The 21,659-nt window shown below is 36.6% G+C and overlaps 1 protein-coding gene across 2 annotated transcripts in view; it reads left to right on the top strand.

Annotated features, from left to right (window-relative positions):
* Positions 1–9,461, top strand: part of LOC121236527 — a 66,989-nt gene extending 57,528 nt beyond the window's left edge. The window contains exons 16-22 of one of the 2 annotated variants that reach the window (XM_041132977.1): positions 1,484–1,624; positions 2,492–2,743; positions 2,987–3,046; positions 3,378–3,632; positions 3,881–4,074; positions 4,161–4,262; positions 9,408–9,461. In XM_041132977.1, coding sequence (XP_040988911.1) covers positions 1,484–1,624; positions 2,492–2,743; positions 2,987–3,046; positions 3,378–3,632; positions 3,881–4,009 — 837 coding nt within the window. In that variant the 3' untranslated portion in view covers positions 4,010–4,074; positions 4,161–4,262; positions 9,408–9,461. Of the gene's footprint in view, positions 1–1,483; positions 1,625–2,491; positions 2,744–2,986; positions 3,047–3,363; positions 3,633–3,880; positions 4,075–4,160; positions 4,263–9,407 lie in introns of those variants that run through there. The other variant, XM_041132978.1, reaches the window with a different exon arrangement.
* Positions 9,462–21,659: the final 12,198 nt, after the last annotated feature.

Raw genomic sequence — 21,659 nt, 5'->3', positions numbered from 1 at the left:
TGGATGAGTAATCAAGAAGTTTTATTCATAATAATAGGCAAAGCCCAAGTACACAGGAAGTATACATGAGAAATACCTATCTAATATCTTATATTAACAAAGTAACGGAGCTGAATTTGTTTGGCCTTGATGAGAAGTTCCTTCTGAACATGAAAGGCATTTTGCTGTATCTTTGTGGTCTCCAATAATGTATTCCCCAATCTTCTCAGCAGCGCTTGAAACCTTACCCAAATACTTTCCAATCAGATTGTCAAATGCCACAATCGATGGATCTGATGCTGTTTCTCCATCTATCCCATGTACACCTCCTGAACCGAATCCAGTTGACAGCGCCTCTAGTCTAGCCATCGCCGACTCCAGCTGAGGTATCAGCTTCTCCTTTATCTCTATTGCTCTCTCTGTGCCACAGAGAGAGATTGATTCTTGGAAGCCTAGCGGTGTTCATAAAGCTGAGCCAGAGCTATTCAGCATTGGGCTTGGAGAGTATTGAATTGGTTGAAGAGTGGTGGCCTTCTTGAGCCTGATGTTGGTTTTAATGGAGCAAATTGACGTGTTTTCTCGCTTAAAGAGAGTGATTTCAATTATATGGATGATTCGGGCTTTACCAACCTGAAGCTTGATTACTCATCAGAATCAAAACCGGAGTTCTCTGCCACAAATTGCCTGCGTGACTATTTGCAGGTTTGATGAATTGTAAAGTTGAGAGAGCAATGGCTTTGAAGGAAAGGAATGATACGATTAAGTGGAAACTGAAGGGGCTGGATATTGAAGAGGCTGGATGTTGAATCAGTTGGACATTGAAAGTGCTGGAGGTTGAAGATGGGTAATAAGATAAATGAAAGTTACAAAACTTTTTAAATTATAAAACTTATTAGAAGAAAGTGTTGCGGTGGTGATGTGGCTCATTCTTATGCGAAGACAATGCATTGAATTTGATATGCATAATAGATGAGATGGTGGCATGTTCTGCACACCAAATTCATGGGGTTGTGGTTCTGTGTTAATCATGTAAAATTTATTAAAGGGCTCCAAATCATTTTGTAAAAATTATTTGTAAGAAAAGCATTTCCCCTTTTTTCTTTTTGTTTGCATTGGTTAAGTTGATAATTACCACTTTGGTGGCTTTTTACTGCACAAGAATATCAGATTGGAAAGACTGTTTGAATTTTTTAATAGGCAATACAGAGAGTTTCATAGAGCTTTGTTATATATGCACCTAATTTAAGTACTCACATTCCTTTCCATTTTTATTATCTTGAACGTATCAGAGTATACATAATAGATACATTGCCCCCACAAAAAGCTTAAAGAATGGAAAGTGAGAAGAAAAGAGCGGGAAGGGGAATAAGTAAATATGGCCAGTGTAAACCTGTTATAAGTGTACTTATCCAAATTGTCTGAAATCAATGGAATGTACTTATGCTTGCTGTTTACGAGCCATATGTTCTAGTTTAGGAAGTGGCTGAAATTCATTGGTTCATAGACCATGCGCAGGGTTCAAAAATTATTGTCAAATGACAGTGAGTCAAAGACAGGTGATAAAGAAGAATCCGTCTCACCTGCAGCTGTAGCTCTAACTACCAAGCGGTTGACTTTTGCTTGGCTTGATGGCGAAGCTCAAAAGGTGAGTTTCTGGTTTCAATTATTGCATCACTCACGCTGTTGATTTGAAGTTAAGTTTTGTTGAATGCACTTGAACGGTTTGTCAATGAATAATACGAGTATTTTGCATGTGATGATGTGTGTTGATAGCACTTGGTTAAAAGGGTTTGTCCAATTCTATCCAGAAGATAGGCAGATGACAAAGCCTTTGCCTAATTGGTGAATTGAATTTTTAAGGCTTTAATTAATATAATTTTTATTGCAATAATATTAGCTACATGTTATATTTGGCTGCAACAAATGGGCTTGGACTGAATTGACAGCCCTTATAAAGTATCACATGTCAAGTGTTTTTGCTAGTTTTAGTTGGTTGTGTGTACAAAGGTCTAGATTAATTTCTAAAATGGTCTTGTTTATCATAAATAGGGTGCTTTTTTGGTGCACCGTATAAAGTATTTGAATGCAATTTCTTCTCTCGTGTATGAAACAAGAAAATGTAGATATTTCAATTTTATTGGTATTGCTATTATTTTTATGGTAATTGTCATTATCACCGTTATTATTATTGAAACAGAACAATTTGGGTTCCCCTCGAAGAGAATCACATTCCAAGATATAATTTTTTGTTTTTTGTGGACAAGATACAATCATTCATACGATTGAAATTTGCTTCATGTACATATTCGTGCTTTACTAATTTTTCTCTCCTTTAAGGGAACAACCCTAGGAGTGACAGTCTTGCCTTTCCTTGCCATATTTCCCAGACACATTGTTAGGTTGTGGACTTGTGCATTTTTTTATATCTGAAAATGATTACTTTATTTACGCAATCCTTCCCATTGCAACTGTCTAGAACCCTGACTACTCTAATAATTGATTTTTTATCCAGGGATTTTGCTTTTTCTGCATCCATTCTGATGTTAACGCAGAGACTGTGTATGAAACTTGTGGACCAAGGAGAGATCTGACTGATGTACCTAGGTTATTTATTGTTCGTTACAAAAGGAATTCTACCGAGGATGATATGACAGTTGAAGTTGAGAAAAGGCCACAAAGTATATGGGATACATTTCAAGGGAAGGAATTGGATCCTGCATCACAGCTAGTGGCAAGGTACAATGGTTCCAGTGAAGTTTTACAGGTACAAAATGCCTTCTTGGTAAATTTTCTACTGCAGGTAGAATAGTGACTTATATAAACCTGGCTGATTTTAGTTTCAAATCCCCGATCCATGTTCATTTACACACATGTTGTACATAAATATTTCTGGTGGTCATTTTATCATTTTAAACATAGCTCAGCCTGAAGATTTATTGCATGTAAAACCATTTTTATGACAAGGTGCACTTTCTTGATGCCTACTTAATGTTTCCTTTTACAACAGATTATCGAGTGGATTTCAGGAATAATCAGAGATGGTGACTCCAGGGATCTGCCCTCCTTCGTAAGCTACTTGCTTGGTCCTATTAGCAGTTTCTTGAACCAATCCTAAGCTTGAGGAATAGCCTTTTGCATTTTGGGTGCTACAAAAAAAATTTTTGAAGTTAATTTTGATATTCATATGGGGAACTATCATGGTATGATGATGGTACCACTTCGCCTGGATGGCTTTCTGCTTTAATCCCTTAGGAATTGGAGGTGGTGACTGCTTGCATTGTGAACCATCAATGCTATTACATTGTGCATAATATTAAAATGTCAAAAACCTGGATTTTAAGGAGTGCAGTTCTGAGTCATCTACCCGTTTCTCATGCTCTTCAGTCTGTTGAATGCAGAGAACAAAAAGTCCGGAGCTTGTTCCCGAGGATTCTGAACCTATATGGTTTAAAGGTGCGCAACAGGTTCTTTCACCAAACTCGATGAAGCTAAGGATTCGCGGCATCATAAGGGGAATAAATGATCGCCTGGGAGATCCAAGGAATGGTCCATACTTGCTTTTAGGAGCATTGATGTCTTTTGGTGCCATCTGGCTGAGGAGGAGTCAACAAACTCATTCAAGTCTGTCAAATCAGCCAAGTCCACCAAGAGAAGTAAGTGATGGCTTTGGATATCTTGCTTTAATTGTATTTAAGCTTTATCAGTTGTTTTTGCAACTTCTATATGTTTATTGTAAAAAGAGAATGTACTTCTTCATTGAATCCAAACCATTCTTAATCTTTTTTTTCTTTTTGGTTGGGTATAACCATCCTAGTCAGTGCCATTTATATGCAGTTTGTGTACTCTGCAATTTAGATGTGTTGACCACTCACGTAAAAAGCTGTGACATGCACGTTTGCAGGATGAAAGTAGACCGCGAAAGAGAGACAGGGCTAGAGTTGCATCAAGAAAAGATCAATGCTCTTCCGTGACCGATGTTGAACCAAAAGATGCATACCAGGCACCACTATCCAACTCCGACTCTGACTAGTAGATGGTGTGCAACAAATGGAGCTTTCCAAGTCGGGGGGAAAAGGCACTTGTTGAGCTTTCCAAGTCGAGGGAAAAGGCCCAGAGATCCCCAAACTGAAGATCAGGTGTCATGGTCATAAGCATGTTGAAGCTACCAGGGATGTTGTTAGTTTTGTAACCATTAGTGACTACGTCAAAATCACGAGTTTATAACCTTATGAGAAACACTAAAACCTCACCAGTTTTAAATTTTTTTTACCTTATCCGACTCCGTATGTGTAAGAACACACTCAGAAATTGATCACAATTCTGATCTTCGAGGGATCAGTTCCTCCAAGAATGACTTTATTAATCTTCTTCAATGAATTACATTAGAGACTACCTCCCTTTTTATACACACTACAGACGTTAAGTCGGTTAAGACTTAAGGGCATTTCAGTACATTGCTTTAGCTAAGTAATGGTACAAGAGTAATTACAGACTACTTAAATGGCATGTGCCATCATGACATGCCATCATGTGTACAACTAACTGCCTAACTGTTTATTGCTAGTCTTTAGTCGATTGCTCCCTTCTCCTTCAGACCTCTTCCATCCTTATTCACCTTAATGATCATAACAACTCACCCCCCCTTCAAAAGACCTTGCCCACAAGGTCAGGATATTGTTTCCTCAATTGTTCAATAGGAACCCACGTGGCCTCCTCCTCAGAAGCTCCTTTCCATTTAATCAGCAACTCAATAAATGGCTTATTGTCGACAAGAGTCATCCTTCTTTGTAGCACTTGCTCAGGATCAGCTCGAAAGGCACCATGAGAATCCAGCAGTGGAAATGTAGATGAAACAGTCTTCAATGGTCCAACATGCTTCTTCGGTCTCGAAACATGAAAGACTGGATGTACAGATGATTCTTGTGGTAACTCCAGCTTATAGGCTATTGTCCCAATACACTCGAGTATCTTAAAGGGACCACAGTACCTTGCTGCCAATTTGGGATTCACAACATTTCTTACCGTATTCTGTTTATATTTTTGCAACTTCAAATCAACCATATCACCAACTTCAAACTTCCTGAAAACATGCCTTTTATCATATTGTTGCTTCATGTTAACCTGGGCTGCCAACAGATTCTTAATAAGGACAAAATTTCTTCTCTCAACCTCAACTCAGAATCCACTGCCTCATTCTGAGTTGTGCTAGCTACATATTGCAATAAAGTTGGAGGGGCCACACCATACAAGGCCTCAAATGGTGTGATCTTAGTAGCTGAATGGACAAAAGTGTTATACCACCACTTTGCCCAAGGCAACCAATGGCTCCATTTCTTTGGTCTATCAGAAACAAAACATCTCAAATACTGCTGAACCCATTTGTTAACAATTTCAGTTTGCCCATCTGATTGAGGATGATAAGCAGAACTGAAATGTAACTTTGTGCCATTCAATCTAAAAAGCTCCTTCCAAAATCCACTGGTAAAGGCAGGATCTCGATCTGTCACAATAGTTGCAGGCATTCCATGTAACTTAAAAACTTGTGCAATGAAAAGCTTAGCCACTGATGCTGCTATGTAAGGATGGGATAAGGGTAAAAAATGAGCATATTTAGTAAATCGATCAACTACCACCAAAATTACTGTAAACCCTTTTGAGTTAGGAAGAGCATCTATAAAGTCCATAGAGATATCACTCCATGACCTTATAGGAATAGGCAATGGCTGCAACAACCCTGCTGGCAGCAAATTCTCCACTTTACACTTTTGGCATACTTCACATTCTTTAATATATTGCTTGATGTCTCTTCTCATTCCCACCCAAATAAAATCTGCTTTGGCCCTGTGTAGAGATTTTTGGTAGCCCGAATGTCCTCCAAAGGCACTGCATGAATGAATTGTAAAATCTGTTGTTTCAAAGGGGACTTGGTTGACAAAAACAATCTCCCTTTCTTAAATAAGAGACCATTCTTAACTTCAAAGGCTTGATTCAACAACTCTCCTTGCTGCAACTTCATGCAAATTCCAGAAATCTCCTCATCTTGCAAATAAGATTCTTTCAACTGCTACAACCACATCGGGTCTAGCACTGTAATAGCAGATAACACTGCCTCATCTTCCATTACCTCATCCCTTCTTGAAAGAGCGTCTGCAGCCACATTTTTCCTACTTTTTTTATACTCAATGGTGAAGTCATAACCCATTAACTTGCTAAGCCACTTCTGTTGTGATGGTGTCCCTATCTTCTGCTCCGACAGAAATCTCAAGCTTTGTTGGTCAGTCTTGATCACAAATGTGTTTCCCAACAGATAAGGCCTCCATTTTTTTACAGCCAACACTAATGCCAAGAATTCCTTCTCATACGCACTTAGATCCAAAGCTTACCTTTCAAAGGTTGGCTAAGAAAAGCCAAAGGTCTCCCATTCTGCATCAGCACAGCTCCCACACTTTTACCTGAAGCATCACACTCAATAAAAAAGATTTAGTAAAGTCAGGTAATCCCAACACAGGAGGTTGAGAGACAGCTTTCTTTAATGCTTCGAATGCTTGTGTAGCTGAATGCCCCCACTGGAAAGCATCCTTCTTAAGCAGATCAGTAAGAGGGGCAGCAATTAATCCATAATTCTTTACAAACTTTCGATAGTACCCAGTTAATCCAAGAAACCCTCTCAATGATTTAATGGATCTAGGCAAAGGCCATTCAACCATGGCCTTGATCTTGGATGGATCAGCGCAGACACCAAATGTCCAAGATAATCAATTTGTTTACAACCAAACCTGCATTTACTTCTTTTAGCAAAGAGTGTGTGTTTTGCTAACATCTCCAAAACCAAAGTTAAATGCTGTAAGTGATCTTCTTTACTCTTACTATATATCAAAATATCATAAAAAAAAACTATCACAAACTCTCTTAAGTATGGCTGAAACACCTCATTCATCAATGATTGAAAAGTGGCAGGAGCATTGGTTAAGCCAAAAGGCATAACAAAAAATTCATAATGGCCTTGATGGGTTCGAAATGCAGTCTTCTCAATTCCAGCTTCCCTTACTTGAATCTGATGATAGCCAGATCTGAGATCTAGCTTAGAAAAAATGGTAGCTCCACACAATTTATCAAGAAGCTCATCCACCACAGGAATAGGAAACTTATCTTTAACAGTTTCTCTATTTAAAGCTCTGTAATCCATGCACATACGCCAAGAACCATTAGATTTCCTCACTAAAATGACAGGTGAGGAAAAAGGAGATTGATTACACCTTATTACTCCTGCCTCCAGCAACTCCTTAACTATTTTTTCAATCTCAGTCTTCTGTATAAAGGGATATCTATATGGCCTCACAGAAATAGGCATGGTGCCCTCCTTGAGATTAATTTTGTGATCATGGCTTCTCTTAGGTGGCAAGTATTTTGGTTCTTCAAAAACTACAGAAAACCTTTCCAAAATTTCCTGAATTCAAGTATCAATTGCTTCTTCAACCATTACCTGCTGCTGCTGTATTAACTGTAAAAACATGCCTTTCCTTTCAATTGTTGTTAACTGTCAGATATGTACATCCTCTACTAATTCTGATTTAGTAGCATTCATCCCCTTAATTGTCATTGATTTCTTGTCTTGCTCATAGGACATAGTGAGACCATTAAAATTCCACAACACAGGACCCAAAGTCCTCAACCAATGCATTCCTACTACCACATCACAACCCCTAAGAGGCAGTAAGAAAAAATCAGTATTGAACATATTACCTTGCATATGAAACTGCAATTGTTCAATCATTCCTTCACTTCTTATCCTTTCTCCATTGGCCACTCGCACTTCAATTTGTTTTCCAGTATTTATCTCTAATCCCACCTTCTTAGCAATTATGGGATCAAGAAAATTATGTGTACTGCCTGTATCTACAAGAATGACCACAGAACAGTTTAGGACCTTACCATGAATTCTCATGGTTCTTAGGCTTAATGATCCTGCAATGGCATGCAAGGATATTTCAGGAATCTTAGATTGTGCTGGTACCCCATCAGTATTATCAAGATCCTCTCTCAACTCACAACTTTGCACATCTTCTCCAGCAATTAATTCCATCCCTTCCATCACAAATATTTTGGCCCTTTTACACTTGTGACTAGGGTTCCATTTCTCATCACAAAAATAGCACAAACCCTTCTCTCTTCTCTCTTTCATTTCTGCTAGACTCACTTTCTGCACAGGCCATGATGCTTTGAAATTATTATTTCTCCCTACTACAGCATTTACTTTCCTTGCAACATTACTGTCAAATCCATTCCCTCCTACAGGAAATGGTACATAGGAAGCTTGATAACTTCCCCCTTTACTCCCTCCATGGACACTACAACTGTACTCCTCTTGAATCTTGGCAAGACCAAAGGCAGAATTAAGATTCTGAGGATGAAGCATCCTCACAGGCAGCCTTATTTCATCTTTCAATCCACTCAAGAACATACTCAATTTGTAGTTTTCAGATAACCCCTTCAATCTATTGGATATCATCTCAAACTGGGTCTTATAAGCAGCTACTGCTGAACTTTGCTTAAGTCGAGTAAGAGCTTCTATGGGATCATCATAAGATGAATTCCCAAACCTCAATTGTAAGGCTTCGAGAAAAGAACCCAAAGAATCAAAATTTCCATTTTCCTCAGCATCTTGAAACCAGATTAAAGCATTCCCCTCCATGTAAAATGATGACATTAAGATCTTTTGTCCATCCGGCATAGGATATAAAGTAAAATAATGATTTACTTTATAAATCCATCCCGTAGGATTAGTCCCATCAAATCTTGGAAAGTCTAATTTGATCGAACGAAATTGCATACCTCTCATCTGCTTATTATTCATCTCTCCTTGTCTGCCACCACCATGTTGATGACCTATTCTTCCATTATTAACTGCATCTAGCAAAACATCTATCTTGGAACTCAGTACTTCCAATGTTCCTTGATGATCCTCCAAGCTCTTCCCTTCCTGTTCTTGGTGCTGACGTAACCCCACCACCAACTTTTCCAGTTCTTTAAAACACGTTCCTTCAGCCATCAGAAAAAAAAATTTCTCCCAGAAATTCGAACTGCTCTGGTACCAATTGTAAGAACACACTCAGAAATTGATCACAATTCTGATCTTCGAGGGATTAGTTCCTCCAAGAATGACTTTATTAATCTTCTTCAATGAATTACATCAGAGACTACCTCCCTTTTTAATACACACTACAGACGTTAAGTCGGTTAAGACTTTAGGGCATTTCAGTACATTGCTTTAGCTAAGAAAGGGTACAAGAGTAATTACAGACTACTTAAATCGTATGTGCCATCACGTGTACAACTAACTGCCTAACTGTTTATTGCTAGTCTTCAGTCGATGGCTCCCCTCTCCTTCAGACCTCTTCCATCCTTATTCACCTTAATGATCATAACAGTATGCACTTTGTATTGGATTCCACAAGGCAATATTAAATAGGCATCCCCTGAGCGATGCCCTCTCGTTTTCAGTCTGACAACAAGCTTAATGTTTATTCATGAGTCTTTTTTTCTTTTTCAATAAGAGTTTTAGTCATGAATCTTCGAAACGACTTATCTGCTCTTATGCTGGTCTGAATCCTAATCTCGTCCTTTGTCGTTCATGATGGGTCCCCTTATCAACCTTAAGTCATTTGTTTAACAAAAATGGATGCTTGTATTAGATGATACTATAGAGAGATTTGGGTTGGTTGTTGCAGCACACTTTTTCCTCTTGATCATAACTTTTTACCATCCCCTGAGATTATATTTCAAGCGGTGATACCTACAAATTGCCTTGAAATTATGGACAGTGTAGTGACCCATATATATATATATATATATATATATATATATTGATTAATATGTTACGAAAATTGTTGATGAAAGATTGTAAGAGAGGTTGAAATGTAACAAAGAACTAAGGTAATTTGAGATCGTCCCTCCCAGAATAAGAGACAAGAGAAGGGGATCAAATTGATACATTTTTTCATGGCTTTTCTGTACAAAGTTCATCCTTCATATTTTTTCTATACAATCTTCACATTTTCTCTGTAAGAAATATATCATTTCTATTCCTTTGCTTAGATTTAGAGAGTGAGTCAATATTTTTCTTATCACCACACACCGACAGCTCCAAAATGTTTTCATTGCTTCATTTCATGTAGATGATAAGGCTCCAGTTTAGTTTCAAGATGCTAATGAAGTAGGGGTTTTTAGGAGTTGAGAGGAGTTTGTTAGGGCAGGACAAGTAAGGTTTAGATCTCCTCCTTTTGACGATCCAATGAAGACACTAGGCTAAAACAAGTCATACATTTTTGCCTACAAGGAAATTTCTAAAAGAAAAAAATTGTGTTGTTCCAAAGGTGGATTGAAATATGAAATCAGGTTACTGGTCCAAATGCTTAATCCAAGTAATCTCATAGATGCTTTTGGTACTTAAACCAGAACAAATATTTCAGTATTGATGCATTTCAGTGTAACAGTGCATTTGATTTTTTTTCATTTTCTTTTAAACATTTTTTTAATATCCTTAACCATTAAGAAAAAAAAAATACACAACTTCACTAATAGTTAATTTCTTAACCATCAAGAAAAAAAAATTAAAATACCCGAGTAGTAAGTTGGGCAAAGTATTATTTTCCTATATTTATATATAAACTGATAATTAATAAAAGAAACACATGTATATGTAAATGTGTATCATATATGTATTTGTGTGTGTGTGTAGAAGAATTGAATATTTTTAAAATGAATATACGTTGAAAACATTAAAAACAAAAGGTAGAGATATTGATGTCAAAATATAATATTAAAAAAATCATAAACTTGAGTTGAGACACAAAATATAAAGAAAAAATAAAGAGCTGATAAATTATTAAAAAAAATTTGGTTTAAAAAAAATGAGAGAATGAGGAGACATATTTAAAGATACAAAAACAATTAAATTATATAAATCCTTTTTAAATTTTAAAATTACATGAATGCTATCTTGATTTGAAATTTACAAAAATGTCATCCAAACTCAAGAAAATTACAAATTGTCATTGAAACAGTCCAGAATGGAATATAGTCTGAAACGGGCTGGAATTGGCTAAAATGGGTTGGAAAAGGCCAGAATTTGGAACGAAACAAAATGAAAATGTATAGTGTACTATGTACTACACTAAATGGAAAATTTTGGTTATTCCAACTGGAACGGAACGAAATTCATAACTATGAGTAGTAAGGAGGAATGAAGGAATTATGGATGAGAGTTTACAAGACAAGAGACAACATTAAGCTTTGGGGAACCTACTAATATAGTTTCACCTTCCATTCTTGGCAACCCTAAGACTTCACTAGTGGCTAGACTCCCTTATTAAAAATGATTAAAGCTTAGATGCAAAAAAGAGGAAAGAATGAACTTTCTTATTTTTGTGAAGAAAAATGGCACAAAGGTCATAAATGTATCAAGCCTAAGTTATATTTAACAGAGGGAATGGAGTTTGTCGATACAAAGAAAGAAGAATAGGCCTTGCAATTGATTAAAGGAGATGATTGATTGGCAATGCCATATGAAGAACTTGCTAAGTTTTCCTAGATATCTTTGCATGCAATAGTTGGCTCTCCAAACCCTAAAACCAAGAGTTTGATCAGCAAATTTAACAAACACTAAGTGTGGCTTACAAGCACAAAAGATGTAGATGGTCAAGGTTAAAGTTGCAAATGTGGACTTATAATGTGAAAGGAAAACTGTAGATACAAGATTTAAAGTGCAAGGTATGGTCTTTAATACAAATTTCTTCATTTTATCCTTAGGAGGTTGTGATATAGTCCTAAGGATACAACGGTTGACATCCATTAGTCATATTGTATGGGACTTTATCAAGTTGACTATGTAATTTGTGTATTAGAGCAAGATAATTATTTTGAAATACGTGAATTCCTTTGGTATGCCTTAGTAGATGAAAGGGGGTTACACAAGATTAATATATTGGAGAAAAATGTCGCATACTAGCACTCCTAGGACAAGATGATTATCCTTCTCAAGAAGATGGCCCAAAATGACTTATTGTTCTAGATGAGGAATCTCAACTTGTTAGTGTCAGAACCACTACTACCCATAATATCAGAAACCTTAGACTGGGAAGATTGTTCATGAGTTATTGGAGATTGGGTGATTTGACCAAGTTGATCTCCATTTTCTTCTATTGCATTATTGGTGAGGAACACAAATCGTGCTTGGAGGATGTGCATTAATTATAGAATGTTAAACTAGCCCACTATAGAAGATAAAAATCTTGTAACAGCTGTAGGTGAACTTTTGGATGAGTTGCAAGACTCAACAATTTTTTCAAAAAGGAATCTTAGATCAAGGTATGATCAAATTTAAATATGAGAAGAAGGTAGTCATATAATAGCCTTTCATAATTAGGAAGACTATTCGGAGTTTCTGGTAGCCTTTTGGCTTAACCAAATTTTCATCAAGTGTTCAAGGGCTGGTGAATACTTTTAGGCCCAAATTATGATGATTTTTATTGTATTTTGTACAAAATTGTCATCTACGGTAAGATTTTACAATAACATTTGTAGTCTTTGCAAACTATTTTAGAGGCATTGTGGCGCAACATCAATTGCATACAAAGAAATCCAAATGCAAGTTTAAATGTTTTGAGGTTGTGTACCTTGTCCATGTTATTTCTTTTGAAGGAGTAAAAAGATCCTTGTAAGATCAATGCTATGCTTAGTTGGCTTAATCCAAAGAATGTTAAATCCATGAGAGGAGTTTTAGGCCTAACAAGGTACTACATGAAATCCAAAAATAAGCTATTAACAAGATTTTAGAGCATCAAATGAGATTTTACTTAAGTGAAAAGGCTATAGTAGTGGATGTAACAGCCCGCTAGAAATTCAAAGGTGGAATTTCTATTGGCTTTAAGAACCTCGTGAAAACCCCATAAGTTTTCACGAATCGACCAATCGCATAGGTTTTAGTTTGTCAACATAGTCAGTGTTATCACTCACTATGGTGCCAGAAGTGCTATTCTAATTATTTGAGGTAGTTATAAGTGTCGGAATGTGTTATGGTCTCTCCATTGGACTCAATTGATTATTAAGGATTTTATGGCGCAACAAGTCCATTTTCATATTTTCGGACAAAATACCTATTCGAAACTATGAATTCATTTTTAGGGGCAGTTCGGGATTGAATTTCGGTAAATGATTTTCACTGTAGGTTAATATGAATATTTAGGATTTTTCAGTACTAAGTTTATTATTCACTTTCTGGCGTGAATAGTAATCTTATAGTGCAGTGTTTTCAAAATCACAGTATGAAATGTCCAAACTAGATTAGAGAAGTTTTATTTGGACACTTGACAAGATCTTAGCCACATATAGTAAATAGTAGTAGACATTTGCCACCAAAAAGAACGTTTGATAGATTTGAAGGAATCAATGTGTGAGATCATGCCGCCTAAGCAAAAACCATATTCCATCCGACCAAACTAATTTGGCCAAACCAAAGAGGATTTCCACCCTAGTGAAATCCTACATGGTTGGAGTCCAACTAAGAAACCCAAAAGCATGGTTCAAATCGAAATCCTAAACGGTTTTATCCAACCCATAAAGTTGACTTCCAAAACCTAAATGAATCAATTTCTAGCATTGTGTTTAATCACTTGATTAAAATACTTCCACATGCTATTAATCCTTCAAATTTGTGTTAGAACATCATTATCCAACCTTGTTAACCTTGAAAAATTGATTGGGCCAAGTGATATTGGATTTGGGCTTAATAGCAACATAAACCCTCTTAAAACCCCAAAATTTAGGCCCATTCGGTTTAAGCCCACGAATTTGGTCACCATAGGATTCTATTTGGATAAGTTTTGCACCCCCACTTGGATGACCAAATCTTTCCAAAAGAGGACCTAGAAGGTTCTTGAAGTACATAGCTAAAGGGCCACCTCACTCTTTCACTTTTACACTCCACCTTGAGAAAAGATCTTGGGCTAATTTTTGTTTATTGTAATGGGAAGAAAAGGCCAACACTCAAGCTTTCTTTCAGTCCTATCACTTTCTATAACTTGTGTAAGAGGCTCTCCAGTCCACTTACCATGAAAAGCAACCCTCTTATACACTTTTCCTTGATAGAACACAAAAGACTCTCGGGTAGTTTTTCTTATCTCTTTGGCACACCTGCTTTGAAGCTTTTGTAAGTGTTTTTTCGTAAATTTTCCATCATGAAAGTTGTTCCTTTTTTAGTCTAGTTTACTTGGATACCTTGTTTGTTCCATTTGGAGATCATTTGATAGGTACAAGTTGTTTAAACCCAAGAAAGGTCATTCTGGGTGATAAACTAGAGAGTTGTTATATTTTAGAGTTTTTGACCAAGCTAATGAATAGATCTTGGTCCAAAATTTTATGGAGTACTGTTAACAGGTGTATATGATTATTGTTTGAGAATTTTTTGCATGATTAAAATTTTTGATGAAAGATTTTCTTAGATCTAGAAACTTAGAAACTGGAAGAGGAAAAACAGTTTCTGTTTTGAGAAAGTTTAAATCTTTTATGGTTTAATCTTATTCCAATGACTTTGATATTTTTATAGGGGGATCCTAAGCCTCTTATATACATGTTAGAATGTTATTTTGAAGATATTTGATGTTAGTTTCGAATATATGGAATTTATGCAAGCAGATTTTCGGTTTGGCCAAAGTGATGATGTTCTTGGCTAAATTTATGTTTTGGTTGATGTTTAACCATGTGATCTTGAGTTTGAAGCTTGGATCTATTTTAGGACACCTTTCTAAACCATGTGATGTTTTGGTTTGAAGATCACATTTTTATAAGTCATGGATCAAGAGGTTGATCAAAACAAGTTAGAAACAAAAATCTGTTTTGAACTTAGAAGAAAAACCAAAACGTTCAAGTATGGTTTTAGTGATTTTGATGAATTTTGTTCATGATTAAAAACATGATTATTCTTAGAAATATGTTATGAGTATATTAGAAGAAAATTTTTGGTCTGATCATGAGTATTGAAATTTGAAAGAATTGCAACAAAAATCAAGGGAAATAGCTTATGTAAGTTTCAGCCATATAGAGTTTTAATGCTTGTGTTTAGTTTTAAATTTTTTTGAATTGATATTTGAGCTTAGGACAAAATTTACATGAGGTATGTAAATTTTGATGATTTTTGGAGTTAGGATGCAAAATCCTTAAGTTAGGGATAAAATGGTCATTTTCCCACATGTAGAGGGTAAAATGGTAATTTTACATAAGTTGATATTTTTCCATATTCTTAATTGTTAGTGATTAAGTTCTAACTTTTAGAAATCACTACTTTCAGTTTCTCGTGATTGTACTTGAGTTTTGTCTAGAAGCGCGAAAATCGAATGAAGTTAGCTTTTAATTTACTATCAGTTTAATATGTATGAGTGATTAGTAAATGAACTACAGTGTATGTATGTATGTTATCATATGTGCCAAGCCAAGTCATTATATATTTATCTGTCACACAAAATTTATTCTGTCATGAATTGTTCATCTGTTATGCAAGATATTCTGTCACATTTTACAATATATTGTAAGTACGTCTTGTTAAGTATGTCATATATTACATGTATGTCATATCATATAATATTCACTGTTGCAACCATGTCACTTTAAATATGTTGTCTGTTACATGTTATGCCATGATAAGTATGTTGTTTATTACATATTATGCCATGTTATGAAATGTTTCTACCCCAAGTAAGTCATATCTTTTGAGTCACGTTTGAGTTATGCTGCGTTATGTCAGGGCTTATGTCCTTTCGTATTCCAATCACGTTCTGTCTCGAATACAGTTTGTGTATTTCGAGAATAGTCATGCCCAGTTGTTCATGTACCTCACATTCATGTACGTCCCCATGCAGTTAAGTTATTGATCAGTTCAAGGTTATTGTTAAATCCTGGTAACCCCATGAGATAAGACTACTCTATCATGGTAATCTCATGAGATAAAACTATGCTATTGTGGTAACCCCACGAGATGAGAGCATCATGGTAATTCCATGAGAAAAGAATATATTCTAAGTTCAAGTAAAGTTAAGTTTAGTAGTTCAAGTTCATGTAAAGTTAAATTTAAGAATTCAAGTCTCAGATCAAGTTCATGTCAAGTCAAGTCACAGTTTAAGTCTAATTCAGTTTAAGTAAGTCAAGTTCAATTCACACTTCAGTTTAACTTATGTCAGTTATTTTATGTTGTATGTCAAGTTATACTATGATTACTTATGACTTTGATAATGTATTCATACTTTTGCTGCCATGCATGCATCATTAATCTGTGTGGAGGTTTTTTGTCAACTTGTTGAGATTTGTAATCAAATCCCACTGCGGTAATCCCAACTACCATTCTCCCTGAATAGTAGATCTTATTATAGGATCTGAAGGAGAATCGGGAATCGACCAACTGGAAACGATCGACTAAGCGAAGGATGGTAGTATAGTAGTCACCTCAAATTACTATTTGTATTTGTGGAGTTCAATCTCCAGCACTCTTTTGATCACAACCATTTTGGACTAGTGTTGTGATCTCTGTTGTTTAGTATGTCATTATGTATGAAGTATGTTTTAAGTATTTGAGATATTTCAGTTTGGTGCATAGTATTGCTAAAGAAAAAAAATTATCCGCTGCGAATATTGCATAATGCTAGATGCAATTTAGGAATATTGCATCTTATATGTCATGAACGAAGACAGGTAACCTTGTGTTGCATGTCTTGACGCTTTAAATATCTGTTCGATCCCAAGCGGAATTTGGGGGCGTCACAGTGGGTCAATTGACCTCCTTTAGCAAAGTGGTGGTATAACACTGGACATAAAGTGGTGGTACAACACTATTTGTCTTTCTTCCATTATGATTATGGCTTATGAAGTTTGCTATAGTGTACCTTCTCATAAGCTACACTCATATATTCCTACAACAACATATATTGAAGAAGAAGATAAATCTTTACACGCAAGTGAGCATATTATCTCCATTCTTATGTATAATCCCACTATTGCACAAGAAATAGAATTAAGTGTCACTATGATAAAAATTACACTAACAGAAAACTTTCTAAAAATAAGAGAAGGAGAACATTGAGTACTACGGTGACATTTTGATTAGTGTAGATGTAGTTATTATTAGTTTCGTGATTGTAAAGGGGTTAGGCCATTGTATCAAGTAGTTAGTTGATTTCGACTTAACCTATTAATTGGTCATAGCACTGTGAAGGCTTTGATTTGCACTCATAATTGGATTAAAGGGAAGTCAATTGAGATTCTAAAAGTGGTGGACTTTGTGGAGAGCTATGAGGAAGTGGAGGAACAAGATGAAGTAGTAATTAGTCTTAATTAACCTATATTGTTTTATATTTCTTATCATAAATGTTTTTTTTATTTCATTTGATATAGGGACGAAAAGAGACTCAATCTCAAACTACTTCTGGCAGCAGCACACATTGATATCCATATGGTTAGTTAATTTAATCATTGTATTATCTTCTTATTTTTCTAATTGAAAGTTCTTTTATTTTGAGAAATCATATAATCATTTTCATCCATGTGTTCTTTTTCAAAGTTTTTTTTTTTTCTTTATGGTTATGACACCTTGAAGCCTTGGAGGGACAATGTTGATTTACAAATTTTACTCAAGTTTTAGACTAAATTTGTGCTATTTAAAATTTTTAAATATAAAATTTATCTAGAGATGAAACTAGTTTTGGATTAATTTGTAATATTTTAGTCATAAAATTCACTATATATAGTTAAATTGAAAAGTCAAGTAGAAATTGTAGTTGATATGGGCTAAAAGTCGTTTTGGGCTTTCAAAAGCTATTTTGGTCTTTAAAAAGGAATTTTGGACAAAATGGGTCTGTACCCCAATGAGGCTCATGAGTGGTCGGATGACCCAGAGGGCAATTTGCCCAGCCAGCAGCTAGACAAAGACTTCTAGATTTGTAAGATAAGGTCAAGGGAAAGGTTAAAGGGTCCACCAAGACAGGGGCAAGGGTGGGTTGACTGGTTGCCCTTCATAGGGGTGTGCAGGTGTGGGTGTGTGTAGGTGCGTGCAAGTGTGGGTGTGTGCATATGTGTGTTGGTGGGTGTGTGCTTATGTTGGTGTTGGTGTTGGTGCTTGCTTGCGTGTGCGGGTGTAGGTGTGTAGATGTTGGTATTTGTGTGTGGGTGTGTGGTGGGTGGGTATAGGTTTGTGCATGTGCGGGTCCGTGTGTGTGTCAGCATGTATGGGTGTGTTAGTGTGAGGGTGTGGTCACGTGTGTGGCGCATTTGCATGGTTATGTATGTGTATGTGTACATGTTCATGGGGTGTGGTTGTGTGTGTGTTGGTCTGTGCATTTGTAAGTGTGGGTGTATGTGGGTGAATTGATCCATGGTCGTTTTGAGTATTTTGGCATAGGGCTAGGTGTGTGTAGTTGAGGGTGGGTTTATGGGTGCAAATGTGTGCATATTTGGAGTATGAGGGTGCATGTTGGAGTGTACGTAGCCCATTATGGGGTGTGAATGGGTGGGGGCGTGTATGGGTATACGTGTGTACGGGTATACGTGTGTGTAGGTGCAAGTGTGCATAGGTGTGTGTGTGGGTGTGTGCCTATTTGCATATATGCATGTGGGTGTGGGTGTGGGTGTGGGTGTTGATGTGAGGGTGTGTGTGTGGATGAATGGCATAAGAATCTAATTGTTTGAAAGAATAATAAGTTAGGAGAGACATGCAAAATGATGTGATATACGTATAGCAATTCTCTAAAATCTTTTAAAGATGATGTTAAAAAAAGATTACATTGACCCTAAGAAAATATGGCCTATAATCTAATATGAGGACTAGATATGAGATAATTGTAGAGTTCAAAGACTCTAAAGCTTTCTACATGATGAAAAGAAAGCTTATGAATGTTTATAGGTTCATTTTTCACGTTTGGTGGCACGCACGAGTAGTTTAATTACGTAAAGATTGAGGTAAGTAACTGAAAGGTCTTTTGCAAGTATATATGTAATGTAAATGCTATAAAGGTGTGTGTGTGTGTACATATATATACATATGTATATATGAGCTTTCATAGGTATCCCTTTTTCATGAACCGTATCTATGATGAAGGAAATTGCATGTGGTTGTAGAATTGCATTGTAATAACCTGAATCTAGTTAGATTTCATCTGCATTTTTTTTCGTTGCCTTAACATTATTTTAGGGCCATGAAAGTTAGGTCTAGATTGATAGAGGCCTTGGACCAGTAGTTTAGTATCCAAAACCCAAGAGAAAGGGTCACTCAAACCCTTAGATTTGGGCCAACTAAGTGGGCTTGAGCCTAGAAAAAACTCTAGAAGAGCCATAGGGACATGCCCAGGCCATGAGGCTTGTGCCATTTGTCACGCATGTAAGGCCTATGAACTTGGATGTGTTAGTGGGCTAAGGGGAGAGAGAGAAGTGTTTGGGAAGCCAAAGGAGGCATGCACGCCAACCCTAGTGACAAGCCCTTTGGTTTGCCACTTGTCTTTCATGCAAGAAGGCTTCTAGAATAAGGAAATGATGCGATGACCTAGAGAAGGCCAAAGGCCACTCGGCCAACTCACCCACACGCACACCCCATGCCATTTGACAATTGTTTAACTTCCAAAAGGATTTTCATGGGAAGTGGCGCCTAGGGAAAACATAAAGCAGATCTTTTCAAGAGATTTTGCATAGGGACCCAAGGGTCAAAAGGGATTTTCGGATTACCTTACCCACACACCCACTCAAGTGACTTTTCTGAAATTTTGCCACTTGTTAACCATGTACTAGTAGAGGAGTGTTTCTAGAAGGAAAAAGAAAGGACTCGTGCATAAAATGTCTATCCTAACCCTAGACTTTCGGTCACTACACTCAAGCACACACACTCATACGCCACATGTCACATTAGGGTTACAAAGGAGAGCCTTAGGTATTTGAAATTGTCACCTAGGGAAGGAGCACTAGAAGATGAAAGATCTTCATGCAAATTTGAGAGGGAGTGGATGGCAAAGAGGTATACACACGCCTGTGCCATGTCTCACACATGCAAGCATCACTTTTTAGAAGATGAAGGGACATTCGGCCAAGGGGAGAAGTTGCACGCCACTTGTCTTTCATGCAATGGATCATTAGCAACCAATGAGACTTTGTGGAGAGTTCTATATAAAGGGGGAGGAGCCACACGCCCAAGGGCTTTTCTCTTTTGCCATTTTTGGATTTCACATGCTCTCATCCTCACCACACTCTCTTACACAATCCCTTAGAGATTTCTTCACTTTCTCACACTTTCTTTTCTAACAAACAAGAAACCATTCTTCTCATCATTCAAGGAAGGGCCACAACACCAAGCAAGAAGGAATCCAGGGTGGGGACGTTGTTTTGTTATCTTTTCTTCACACTACTCACATCTCACTCAAGGAGATGGTAGAATCTCCAAAGAGCTTGAGATTTTCGAAGGACACATATGATTTCAAGGTTATTTCATCTTGGAATAACCTAGGGTTTTTCAAGGAGGGGAGAAGCCGAAACTTTGAGGACTTATATCCTCTAGAAAATCGGCCAAACACACACACACACACACACTACTTACATGTTCATGACCTAGCCATGGTTACATGAACTTGAAGGGTTTTCATGTTCGAAAAACCCTAGAGCCAAAAGGTTGAGGCATTTCCAATAGCAAGTGATGAACCCTAGAAACCTCACACACTCATGCACATGGATTAGGGTTCAAAACCCTTGTTCTAACAAGTTGTACTTCCATTTATAGCTTTCTAGTGCTTTCTTGAAGGATTTTTGTAAGTAATCACTCAACTTAGTTTGGTTAACATGTGTATATATTTGTGTAAATATTTTCTTTGTTATTATTACTTTTGATTATTATTCTATGCTTTACTTGGTTGAATACTCTATTGTGATTTTGTATAAAATCATGAAAACGGTTTATGTTTCATATCCATGTTGAAAATGCCATGATTCACATGCACATGTTTCAGTTTTTCATGAGGTTATGTTCGTATTTCATGTGCCATTAAGATTAAGTTATTGTAATGTTAAATGTTTTAGATTCATGTGATGTTGTCATAATTATATGCTTTGATTCACCCTTGCCATTTTTTTTTTTATCTATTATGCTTCAAGTTTGGAATATGTTGAAGTAAAATTTCTCCATGTTAATAGGCCTTTGATATTTCGACCAAGTCATGTTCTTCTATGTTCATGAAGTTGTTTTGATATTTCATATGTTCTATGTTATCATGCCCTGATTTGAATATGTTACGCTTGATTATTTCATGCACGGCATTTTATGTGCCACATGTCAAGTGTAAGAAAGAGTATGTCTTAAGTCTAATGTCACATGCATTTAGGAGAAAGGTTTTTCAAGGAAAAGTGTGTAAATGTTTTATCACGACCCCAAATGTTAGGACGGGGGAATGTCTTGATGGAACTCATATGTCCACTCTGGAGTGCTTAAGAATGGAGTGGTAACTCCTGGATCAACAAAGAACCATCAGCGTACCTAGGGCTAGGATGGATCTTTTTGGAAAGGATGTCGGAGTGAGGTAGCACTTAACACTAGTGGGTGTCATGACTAAGACAAATAACTCGATGAAGTACTGTCGTGTTATAATGATTATGAATAAGACGTATTC

This window comes from Juglans microcarpa x Juglans regia, chromosome 6S (assembly GCF_004785595.1).
Source record: "Juglans microcarpa x Juglans regia isolate MS1-56 chromosome 6S, Jm3101_v1.0, whole genome shotgun sequence".
Classification (NCBI taxonomy): Eukaryota; Viridiplantae; Streptophyta; class Magnoliopsida; order Fagales; family Juglandaceae; genus Juglans; species Juglans microcarpa x Juglans regia.
This window is presented reverse-complemented; position numbering and strand designations above follow the sequence as displayed.